The sequence below is a fragment of the Pelobates fuscus genome, chromosome 2, assembly GCF_036172605.1.
Source record: "Pelobates fuscus isolate aPelFus1 chromosome 2, aPelFus1.pri, whole genome shotgun sequence".
Lineage (NCBI taxonomy): Eukaryota > Metazoa > Chordata > Amphibia > Anura > Pelobatidae > Pelobates > Pelobates fuscus.
The window spans coordinates 283251285-283264373 of NC_086318.1; the positions used below are offsets into that span (position 1 = coordinate 283251285).

At 40.9% G+C, this 13089-nt stretch overlaps 1 protein-coding gene across 1 annotated transcript in view; it reads left to right on the forward strand.

Annotated features, from left to right (window-relative positions):
- The first annotated feature begins 2645 nt into the window (after positions 1-2645).
- TMEM242 (transmembrane protein 242) overlaps positions 2646-13089 on the forward strand; it is a 96698-nt gene continuing 86254 nt past the window's right edge. Inside the window, exon 1 of the mRNA XM_063443414.1 lies at positions 2646-2793. Within this exon, the coding sequence (XP_063299484.1) occupies positions 2676-2793 (118 nt within the window). The 5' untranslated portion in view covers positions 2646-2675. The remainder of the gene's footprint in view (positions 2794-13089) is intronic.

Sequence of the window (13089 nt, forward strand, 5' to 3'; positions counted from 1 at the left end):
CTTCTTGACCCCAAAATAGCAGTCAGATGTCTCCTTGGATCAAGCAGCTATTACCCCACTAATTAGAAATATCCCTGTATGTTATGTTTTAGTAAGTATTTATCCAATTGCTGTAGTGACTCTGAAAAATTTTAATATTGTGCAAAAAAAAGTTCATTTATTTCAGTAATGCAACGTAAAAGGGTAAACTAATATGAGATAGACGCATTACATGCAAAGCAAGATAGTTCAAGCCGTGATTTGTCATAAGTGCGATGACTATGGCTTACAGCCAGGGCCGGCTTAACATAGGGGCTGATGGAGCTGCAGCTCCAGGCCCAGGCCCATGGAATAGGCCCATTTATTTTTTACACACTACTCTTAGGGTTTCCACTTGGCTGGTATTTTATTGGCACAGCCAGTATTTGAGGCTGTCTGGCCGTTGCCGATATTGCAGTCATACTGGCAATACAAATGTTGGTATTTTTCACAGTATAAACAGAGATTACGATGCAATACCAGCACTGGCCAGTAGGGGTCGCTGTGTGTGGAGAGAGGCAGGGATAGGAAGTCCCAGCATATCTCTACCTGCTTATCTCTACTCACTGATCCACAGGGGAGCAGCTACAGAGAGTCCAGACAGCAACTCCCACCATGCAGAGACAGCCTACAGCTCTGAAAAGTGAGGGATGGGGGGGGGGGGGGGGGGATGCTGCAAGGAGACATACACTGAGACACTAAGGGACATTGGGAGACATTATGACACAGACACTTGGAGACACAGTGTCCCCATGTCTCCCAGTGTTCCAATGTCTTCCAGCCAGTGTCCCTGGTGTCTCAGTGTCCCTATGTCTCCCAGTGCCCCCAAGTGTCTCAATGTCCCCATGTCTCCCAGCCAGTGTCCCTAGTGTCTGTGTCCCCATCTCTTCAAGTGTCCCCTATTTTCCCAAAATCCCCATGTGTCCCAGCCAGTGTCCACTAGTCTCCCAGTGTCCCCAGGTCTCCCTATGTTCCTAGTGACATGGGGACATATACACATGGGAATATTGGGGGACACAAGGAGACACATGGGGACACTGAGTCATGAGGACACTGGGAAACATGGGGTGCCCTCTGGGACACTGGGAGCAATAAGGAGACAAGTGTACCAGCGAGTGCTAGGGGACAGTCCTTAGAAAGCATTAAGCAAGCGCATCATTAGACACATTTATGCCAAACTCCGGGTGCTGTCTGCATAATATGCCCTTAGTTGGCCAGCTTGCATGATAGGCAGGCAGCCTGACATGCATTCATGCCAGACTGGCCTTCCAATTCTTTGGGCAGACATGCCACTTTTTGGGCATGTTTGCCCTTTTGGCAGGTTACGGGATTTGGGTCAGTGGCACACCCTTTTATTGTGCCCATTGACTGGACACTGCTGTTAGGGGTTATGGATTTATTTGAAAGATGAAAACCTTAATTAGAGAGAGATTAGCATAGGGTTTGTGTTTTCTTATAGCTGCTGTTTTCTTTCCCATCAGATACATGACGCTTGGGAGTGTTTTAGTGTTATAAGTGGATAAGATCCTGTAATTAGGCCCGTCATGATTGTCAGCACCAGGCCCACTGGGCTCTTAATCTGGCCCTGCTGCTGAATGTAAAACAGGTGTGGCATGGTGATCAAATCCCTAGTGCAGTCATTGGGTGGCTATTTCTGGACTGCATCTCTAGTGACGAAAACATCAGTAGACTGGTTTAGGTCTTATAGGAAGACCTGAAATTAGAATCACATTTAAATGGTGAATATACCCCATTACAAAGTGGTGAAAGATGCATGTTCTTATTTGCATACTGTTTAATGCATTAACTAAGGAATACATTAATATTGGGGATCATTTAGAGCCTTGAGTTTGGTTATGTTACCTAGATTCTCTGGGTTCCCTCCCTCAGTTTTTTGGGCAGGGTAACTCAGTGATCTCAGCTTATTAATGCAGACAAGGCTGAATGAAAATGATATTATTAACGCAGATGTCTAAATTACTAATTTATCTGTCTGTCTCCGGATATCATGAGTTGCAAGGTTTTGTTATACCACTCCTACATGAATTGGCACAAACCTGAGGAATGGTGCCCAGATGCTTTAGGCAACATAAGCACTAGATCAGACAGTAGAAGTTATGTTGGTTAGCTTGTCCTGTAAGTTATTTTTTTAAGTATTATATATCGGAGTGCCTCTTCAGTCTGGCTCTGGGATACACAATACATCTTTCTACTAAAAAAAAAAAAAAACAACAAAAAAGTAATACAAGTAACTAGCAATCCTACCTTCCCCTCTTTGTTTTATTATAAAACCATTAAAGTACAGCAAAAATAAAAATTTACGAGTATGTCTATATTCAAAGCTCTACTAGAAGTGTCCCAGAAAAGTGGATTGATTGGCATAGGTATACACCAGTTATATCCAGCAGCAAAGCAGTATTTCCTAAAATATATATTTAGACTAATAGGTTAATAATATTACAACAGAGACCGTCTCCTTTAAACCGTGTATAAACTTTGCAGGCTTGGAGTGTAACTCAAAGTCCCTAGAAGTACCAATCAGCGCCTGTACTCAGTTCAGGGTAACAGGAAGGATTAGAGACCGGAAGTAACTTCTAACCCAGGAAGAGGCGGGGATAAGAGTGATCAGGGGATGTTACCCTCTGTGAAAGGTTGTTATGGAGACTCACGGAGCTTTGGCTGAGGAAGAGAAGCAGGAGTGGGGTTCAACGCCCGAACATCACCCCGCTGAACGGAATCGAGAGGCTACGGAGAACAAGCTACTGCTGATTAAAGGTGCATCAACTCACTGTAGCTGATCGTCTCGTAAGGACAGCAAGCCACACGAGCCAAAATTAATAAGTTTACACTAGGTTACATGTTCTGACTTAATGTAGTTTTTTTTAGATGATTTGATTGGCAGTAAGACATTTTTTATAATGTGAATATGACTAATGGATAAACTATCTGGGAAACGTATTTTATTTTTAATTTCTATAAGAAGTAATAAAAGAGGCGGATATTGGGTAATACGTTGCTTTTGTCTGTATACACACTTTTAATCCAGGAAGCACTTTGAGTGGCCGTCTGATTGCCACTAGAGGTGTAACTAGGCTGCAATGTAAACACAGCCTTTTCTTTGCTATTCACACATTAAAGGGACTTAGCTTAATGAAGTGGTCTGATTACATGTTAATTAGAAAAATCCTATACCTCTGGCAGGATTGTGGCCCCAGAGGACCTAACTTGACGCCCCTGTTGTAAGGGTTCCTGTTACGCATTTGGATCTAAAATACTGATTAATGTGCCCCAGTGGATGTCATTTTAGTGGAAAAGTTTCCAGATAACTGAATTGTAAAAAAAATAAAAAATAATTGATGATATCTCTTTCAGTGTACCTACTTTTAGTTCAATTAAATGTCAGTTGGCAATTCACTATACCTGACTTTTTATATATATATATATATATATATATATATATATATATATATATATATATTTATTTATATATTTATATTTTAGCATGCCTCCTAACATTTCAAATTGACACAGAGGAATACTTGAAGAGCAATATATCTTATTTATACAGACCGATTTCTAACCACATTTATTGTAGTTTAAAGACACATTACTGTGAGTATTATAGCAGTGGAGCTGTGCTGTAGACTCAGACACATTTGTTGTAGTTTAAAGACATACTACTGTCAGTATTATTTTGGTGGAGCTCTGCTGTAGACTCACCAACAAAATGGAGCACCTAGAAAAGAGGGGCAATTATGATAGAAATGAGTGACAAAGGAATTTGGGAAATAGGGACTTCTCCTCCTAAATAGGAATACTTGGGATTTATGTGTTTATTATATGATATAAATTACACTTTAACCCCTTAACGACGAGTGACGGACCTCGTCCGTCACCCGTTATCCCCTTAAGACCGCAGGACGTACTATGCCGTCCTTATTTGGGCGGCTCTAAACGCCGCAGGACGGCATAGTACGTCCTGGGCGGTCTTCAGCCCCACGTGGCTGGCGGAACATGGCCGCTGCAGATCGCGGTCGGGGGGCATGCCTGGCCCCCCAGGCAGCCCCCCTGTGCCTGGGGACCGCGGTCTGCAGCTTCCGATCGCAGTGACAGGCTGTCACTGCGATCGGTATTTACCATGTGTCAGCCGATTTGAAATCGGCTGACACATGGAGCCGGCCGCATTCTTCTGCAGCAGATCGCGGTCGGGGGACATGCCTGGCCCCCCAGGCAGCCCCCCTGGGGTCAGTGACCGCAATCTGAACTGTCAGGCTGCAGTCTGATCACACTGACAGGCTGCCATAGCCTGTCAGTGCGATCAGTGTTACTATGTGTCAGCCCATTGGCTGACACATGTAACTGCAGCCATTAGCCCCCTACAGATCGCGGTGGGGGGCATGCCTGTACCTCCCAGGCATCCCCCTGTGGCCAATTACCGCGATCTGTAGGAGGTGATCACAGTGACAGCCAGTCACTGTGATCACTGTTAGTATGTGTCAGCCAATGATCTCAGATCACTGGCTGACACATTGTCTCTGCCCCTCTCCTCACCTCACTTCGATCTGAGAGAGAGAGGCAGAGAGATCGTGGTTTTTGCAGCTCCTGTGGAAAAAGAAAGTTTAAATTTTTTTTTAAAGTTTTAAAATTTATATTTTATTTAACCCTTTCAGTGCTGATCACAGCATATTACTGTGATCAACCTGATTAGGGTATTTATTTATTATTTTTTTTTTGGATCAAAAAAAATTATTTCTAATTTTTTTTGATCCTTTGTGTCAGTCGCAGCAACCCAAATCTCCATTACCCTTTCCCCGCTGCCGTGATCACTATACTGTACAGTATATCTGCTGTACAGTACTGTATCAGTGATCACTGTGATCAGAGGGCTCTCTGATCAGACTGACCTTTTTTAGGGTTATTTTTACAGATCAAAAAATAACCCTTTCAGTTTTAAAAACTTTTTTGGGTCAAAAAAATTATTTCTAATTTTTTTTGACCCTTTGTGTCAGTCGCAGCAACCCAAATCTCCCTTAACCCTTTCCCCGCTGCCGTGATCACTAAACTGTACAGTTTATCTGCTGTACAGTACTGTATCAGTGATCACTGTGATCAGAGGGCTCTCTGATCAGACTGACTTTTTTTAGGGTTATTTTTATAGATCTGAAAATAACCCTTTCAGTGTACTGATTGCAGCTGCCTATACTGTGATCAGTACATTTATATTATTTTTTGAGGGCGGGTAGTAGGTGTTAGGCAGGTAGATAATTAATTACCCACTTTAGTATATAAATTAATTAATTTGTCCCCCTAGAATGGCACGTCGCTACTCAGCCGAGGAGGCGTATGCCATTCTGGCAGGCAGTGATAGTGACACTCTGCAAGACAGTTACACTATCACTGCCTCTGACATTGAGCCTCTGAGTGAGACCTCAAGTGATGGTGCCCCACCACCACTCACAAGAGGACGCTCAGCAAGCCCAATGCCAGGCAGAGACTGGGTGCCTCCAAATATGATGGCCCCAGAAATACCGCTGTTCACTGTTACACCTGGCATCACTGTAACAGTGGACGACTGCGAGCCAATTCGTTTTTTTGAGCTCTTTATGTCAGACGATATATTTGAGCTCATGGCTCAGCAAACGAATTTGTTTGCTATGCAGTATCTCTCTGCACATCCGGGGTCCCATCATGGTCGCAGGAATATGTGGAGACCCACGGATGTCGCAGAGATGAAGCGGTTTTGGGCTTTAACCCTAATGATGGGTATTGTAAAAAAGCCCAGTATCAGGTCCTACTGGAGCAAGCAACGTATCCTGGCTACACCTCTTTTCCCTGAGGTTATGTTGAGGGATCGCTACCTGCAACTGCTGCGATTCCTTCATTTTAATGATAACTCGCTGTGTCCCCCTAGAAACGACCCACTGTTTGACAGGCTATATAAAATTCGGCCCTTTATTCAACTCCTGTCAGACAAATTTTCTGAAAATTATGTCCCCGATAAAGATATTTCAATTGACGAGTCCCTTATGAAATTTAAAGGTCGACTGCTATTTAAGCAATATATTCCATCGAAGCGGTCCCGATATGGCGTTAAATTTTATAAATTATGTGAATCCTGTACTGGTTACACATGGGCGTTTCGCATTTACCAGGGGAAGGATAGCCATCTTGACCCACCAGGATGCCCTGATTCTGTGGGTACAAGTGGCAAGATTGTTTGGGATCTAATCCTTCCCTTGTTGAATAAGGGATATAGGCTATGGGTTGACAATTATTATACCAGAATAGAATTATTTAAAAATTTATATTGTTTTGAAACCCTAGCCTGTGGCACAGTGAGGAAGAATCGCAGGGGTTTCCCCCAAGCCCTGGCAAGTGGCAGAAGCAGTAGAGGTTCCTCTTCAGCTCTCCGCCAGGATGAGTTGCTTGCTCTTCGCTTCAGAGATAGGAAAGATGTATACATGCTGTCTACGATGCATGACGAAAGTACAGTGCCAGTGTCTGTGAGAGGTAGCACTGAGCATCTGGAAAAGCCGAAGTGCATTGTAGACTACAGCAAGTTTATGGGGGGAGTAGAATTGGCTGACCGGTGCATAAAGCCCTATCTGGTGAACCGAAAAACTAGGACCTGGTACAAGAAAATTGCAATCTACGTGAGCCAGATTGCAATTTTCAATGCCTATGTCCTCTATACAAAAGAGGTCATAGGTAGGCCCTGCCCTTTCCTCGAATTCACATTAAGCATTTTGTCCCGTATGTTATTTACCCAGCCCCCCAATCCCACTTTGGAATCAGGAGATCTCCAAAGACTTTGTGGCAAACACTTCCCTTCCCGAATCCCATCCACCCCTAGTAAAAAAAGCTCCCCAAAAAAAGTGCTGTGTTTGCTACAAGAAAGGAGTCCGAAAGGACTCCAGTTTTTATTGTCCAACCTGCTCATCTCTACCCGCCCTCTGCATAACAGACTGTTTCAAAGTCTACCATACAGAGCTGAATTTCTGAATCACTCTGTATGGGACTTTGGCAGTTTGTTTGCTTGATTTACCTGGATTTCTGACCTCGGCTTGTCCTGGCTACGCTTTGTTAGCTGCCTGTACCGATCCATTGGCTTGTTTTACCGACTACTCTGAATTCTGGATTCCCCTGACCTTGGCCTGTCCCTGTTTACGCTAGCCATTCTAAAGTGGCTACACCAAACAACTCAAAATACTACATTTGTAGTACTTGAAATGTGACTTCCCAATAAAAAACTGATCACAGGGTTAATGCTGTGATTAGCACTGAAAGGGTTACAAAAAATGGTGTCGGGAGCAAGGATTTGGCTTTATTGCTCATGGTAGCTCTGTTTGGAATGGAAATAAACTGTACAAAAAAGATGGTTTGCATCTTTCTCAAAAGGGAACAAATGTTCTCAGTGAGCAGTTAAGAGGTTTTGCTAGGATGTATTTAAACTAGGAGGGGGGGGCAAAAGGGTGATAAAACATCAATCCAATTGTCCCCCAAAACAAGGACAGAAGGTGCCTGTAGCAAGTGTGTTAAAAAATGATAAGCTTAGAGTCATGTCTACAAATGCTCGCAGTTTAGGGAATAAGATCCATGAACTTGTGGCAATAATGGCAACTGATAGTGTAGATTTAGTCGCTGTTACTGAGACATGGTATAATGAGAAAAATGACTGGGACATAGCAATACCAGGGTACTCTTTATATAGAAAAGACAGGGAAGGCAAGAAAGGGGGAGGGGTGGCCCTGTATGTAAAGAATAGCATAAAATCTAGCCTAATAAAGGTTAGTGAGGCGAACATAGAGTCAGTTTGGGTTACGTTAGAATTTGGTAATCACACAGTAACTCGTGTAGGTGTGATTTATAGGCCCCCAGGACAAATTGAAGAGTTAGATAATCTACTAGTTGAAGAAATAGCTAAAATGACAATGAAGGGGGAAGTTATCATCATGGGTGACTTTAATCTTCCTGATGTAAATTGGAAAACAAAAATAGCTACTTGTGCCAGGAGCACACATATTCTAAACTCCCTACTGGGATTGTCTCTAAAACAAGTCGTTGAGGAGCCAACTCGTAAAGAGGCCATACTAGATTTAGTGTTAACAAATGGAGATTTGGTATCAGATATTACTGTAGGTGAAAGTTTAGGATCCAGTGATCATCAGTCAGTGTGGTTTAATATAAGAACAGTGACTGAGTCACACCACACAAAAACAAAAGTTTTAGACTTTAGAAAAACAGACTTTTCCAAAATTAGAATATGTGTAAAGGAGTCATTATCAGACTGGAGCAATTTAAATGGAGTCCAAAAGAAATGGGATTATTTAAAAGTTGTACTACTGAAGGCAACAGAAAATTGCATTAGGCTTGTCAGTAAAAGCAAAAAATTCAAGAAACCACTGTGGTACTCCACAGATGTAGCCAAAATAGTAAAAAACAAAAAGTTAGCATTTAGTAATTATAAAAAAACCCAGAGTGAGGAAGACAGAATGACCTATAAGATTAGGCAGAAAGAGGCTAAGCAAGTTATAAGAGCTTCCAAATCACACACAGAAGAGAAAATAGCACAGTCAGTAAAATAGGGGGACAAAACCTTTTTTAGATACATAAATGAGAAAAGAAAAGTAAAACAAGGATTAGTTAGATTAAAAACAAAAGAAGGAAGGTATGTAGATGAGGATAAAGGTCTAGCTGACTGCCTCAATGAATATTTTTGTTCGGTATTTACAGATGAAAATGAAGGAAAGGGACCTCAGTTAAGAAAAAGGATAAATGAGTCATTTATTACACGTGAGTTTACAGAGGAAGAGGTTCTATTTCAACTGTCAAAAGTAAAGACAAATAAGTCAATGGGACCTGATGGAATACACCCAAAGCTATTAAAAGAGCTAAGTGGTGTACTAGCAAAACCATTAACAGATTTATTTAACCAATCATTGATAACAGGAGTAGTCCCAGAAGATTGGAAGTTAGCGAATGTTGTGCCCATTCACAAGAAAGGTAACAGGGAGGAGTCGGGCAACTATAGGCCAGTAAGCCTAACTTCAGTAGTGGGGAAAGTGATGGAAACCATGTTAAAGGATAGGATTGTTGAACATCTAAAAACACATGGATTTCAAGATCAGAGACAACATGGGTTTACTTCAGGGAGATCATGCCAAACTAATCTTATTGATTTTTTTGATTGGGTAACTAAAATTATAGATCAGGGTGGTGCAGTAGACATTGCTTACCTCGATTTCAGTAAGGCTTTTGACACTGTTGCACATAGAAGGCTTATCAATAAACTACAATCTTTGAGTTTGGATTCCAATATTGTTGAATGGGTAAGGCAGTGGTTGAGTGACAGGCAACAGAGGGTTGTAGTCAATGGAGTATATTCGAAGCTTGGGCTTGTCACCAGTGGGGTACCTCAGGGATCTGTACTTGGACCCATTCTCTTTAATATTTTTATTAGTGATATTGCAGAAGGTCTTGATGGTAAGGTGTGTCTTTTTGCGGATGATACTAAGATATGTAACAGGGTTGATGTTCCAGGAGGGATAAGCCAAATGGAAAAGGATTTAGGTAAACTAGAAAAATGGTCAGAGTTGTGGCAACTGACATTTAATGTGGATAAGTGCAAGATAATGCATCTTGGACGTAAAAACCCAAGGGCAGAGTACAGAATATTTGATAGAGTCCTAACCTCAACATCTGAGGAAAGGGATTTAGGGGTGATTATTTCTGATGACTTAAAGGTAGGCAGACAATGTAATAGAGCAGCAGGAAATGCTAGCAGAATGCTTGGTTGTATAGGGAGAGGTATTAGCAGTAGAAAGAGGGAAGTGCTCATGCCATTGTACAGAACACTGGTGAGACCTCACTTGGAGTACTGTACACAGTACTGGAGACCCTATCTTCAGAAGGATATTGATACCTTAGAGAGAGTTCAAAGAAGGGCTACTAAACTGGTTCATGGATTGCAGGATAAAACTTACCAGGAAAGGTTAAAGGATCTTAACATGTATAGCATGGAGGAAAGACGAGACAGGGGGGATATGATAGAAACATTTAAATACATAAAGGGAATCAACACAGTAAAGGAGGAGACTATATTTAAAAGAAGAAAAACTACCACAACAAGAGGACATAGTCTTAAATTAGAGGGACAAAGGTTTAAAAATAATATCAGGAAGTATTACTTTACTGAGAGGGTAGTGGATGCATGGAATAGCCTTCCAGCTGAAGTGGTAGAGGTTAACACAGTAAAGGAGTTTAAGCATGCGTGGGATAGGCATAAGGCTATCCTAACTATAAGATAAGGCCAGGGACTAATGAAAGTATTTAGAAAACTGGGCAGACTAGATGGGCCGAATGGTTCTTATCTGCCGTCACATTCTATGTTTCTATGTTTCTATGTTTCTATGTTTCTAAATAGTTTTTTTTTTTTCGTTTTTTTTACTTCTCAAACTTTTCGCACAGTGACTCTCTATGTGATATCAAAGATCTATCTGCCTCTCTCTGCCTTCAGATCAAAGTGTATGTGGGGTACTGTTCTATTCATGTGATATAATAAAAACCTGGAAACATGGTACATGTTATATTCGTAGGTACTGTTATATTCAAAAGACAGTGTTAAATCAAAATACTAAGTCTCTAGTGCACTAACTAATATCAGGATTATGACATTTCCAGTGAAAATGCTATTTATCTGATTAAAAAGACAAAAATCAAAGTAGAAATCGCTACATGGGCCCAGCATTTCTGTTAAAATGGCTAGACCTAACATCTCAAATGATGCCATTTGTTATACTCTGGGGTGCCTACTTTTGAAAATGGTTTGCCATAACGGTGGGAATGTTATTACCCAGGCTGCCATACTCTCTGAAAAGCTACATAGGCCCAGAAAATAATATTGGCAAACTTACAAGCTGAAAGGGCATCTAATATATTTCGCCCTGTGACTTATCAGTAAAATCTGAAATAATAGTACGTGGGGGTACCGTTATATTCAGAAGACAGTGTTAAATCAAAATACCAAGTCTCTAGTGCACTAACTAATATCTGTATTATGACATTTTCAGTGAAAATGCTATTTATCTGATTAAAAAGACAAAAATCAAAGTAGAAATCGCTACATGGGCCCAGCATTTCTGTTAAAATGGCTAGACCTAACATCTCAAATTATGCCATTTGTTATACTCTGGGTTGCCTTCTTTTGAAAATGGTATGCCATAATAGTGGAAATGTTATTACCCAGGCTGCCATGCTCTCTCAAAGGCGAGATAGACCCAGAAAATCACTTTGTTAAATTGCCAACTTTGAAAAGGACAGCTAATATTTTTGTCCCCATGACTTCCCCCCCCCCAAAACAGAGAATCTAGTACATGGGGGTACTGTTACATTCAGGAGACAATGTTAAATACAAATAGTGAGGCTTTGTTGCAATAACTCATATCAGGAATATGAAATGTCATGTGAAAATGGAGTTCATGTGCGTGAAAAAGCACAAATAAAGCTATAACCCCTATGTGGGCCCTTCATTTCTGATAAAGTGGTTAGACCAAACATCTTGCAATGCACCATTTCTTATACTCTGGGTTGCCTACTTTTGAAAATGGTATGCCATAATAGTGGAAATGTTATTACCCAGGCTGCCATGCTCTCTCAAATGCGATATAGGCCCAGAAAATGACTTTGCCAAATTTCAATGTAATAAAGCCTAAATGGATAAGCCGTATATATGACCGTGTAACTTTCCAAAACACCATAAAACCTATACATGGGGGGTACCATGGCGCTCGTGAGACCTCACTGAGCAGAACTAGGAGTGTTTCAGGGCAGTAAACTATATACTAACAATAATATTATCAGTGAAAGTACAGATTTTATGTAAAAAAAAAAGAAAACACAAAAAAACCCGCTAACTTTGGCTAGGGTTTGTGCCCAAGTGGCTACTACAAAAGACTGGCCATACCCCATTTTGAATACCCTGGGATGTCTACTTTTTCAAATGGTATGCCATGATGGGGGTAATTTTCATTTCTGGGCTGCCATACGGTCTAAAAGGCAACCTAGGTCACTCAAACCAATCTGTCAAATTTCTTTGCAGAAAATAAAATAATGGACAAGTCGTATATTTGACCCTGTAACTTTCCAAAACCCCATAAAACCTATACATGGGGGGTACTGTTTTACTCGTGAGACATTTCTGAATACAAATATGTATTTTTTTTATTGCAGGAAAACCGAATATATTCTGACATTAACAGTTAAATTGCCATGCTGAAATTGAAAAATAACAAGATTTCATAATTTTTTCAAGTTTTTTAGATTTTATTCATATAAAATGGAGTTCCATACATGAATGTTTGATATTAAATGAAAGCCCTGTTTCCCCTGAACAAAATGATATATAATACGTGTGGGTGCACTTAGTATGAAAGAGGTAAATTATTGTTGAACAGACATATAGTAAAATTCTGTGGTTTGTTTACATTTTTTTTTTATCACAACTTGTACATTTGGCTGCGGTCTTAAGGGGTTAATATTAACCCCAGATCGCCGCGATCGTGGGGTTAATGGTGCTCCGGTCTGCCTCTGTATTAGAGGCAGACCGGGAGCACCGGATCCGGCTGCCCCAGTACATGTGCCCGCTCTGACAGCATGTCAGAGCGGGCACATGTGTTCTGTATACTCGCCTCCGCCTCCCTGCACTTCCGGGTTCAGTGTGAAGTGCAGGGAGACGGATCAGTGTTGATTGATCCTGCCCCCTGGTGACAAAAAAATAAAGTTTATTTAAAATCCCACCCCCCTTTACTCCCCTTTACCCATTTTAATAAAAAATTAACCCCTTCCCTGCCAATTGATCACTGACTACAGTGATCAATTGGCAGGGATTACATTTTACTATGATCTGATTTTTTTTTTTTTTTTAACCCTCAGGGGTTAAATTTATTTTATTAATTAATTTAAATATTTTAAAATTATAAATTTAGCTAGCTGGGGAGGGTGGAAGTTAGTGGGGAATTGGGGGATTTAGTATTAGGCTAACTAGGGGTTAACGTTAAAAAAAGTTTAAAAATA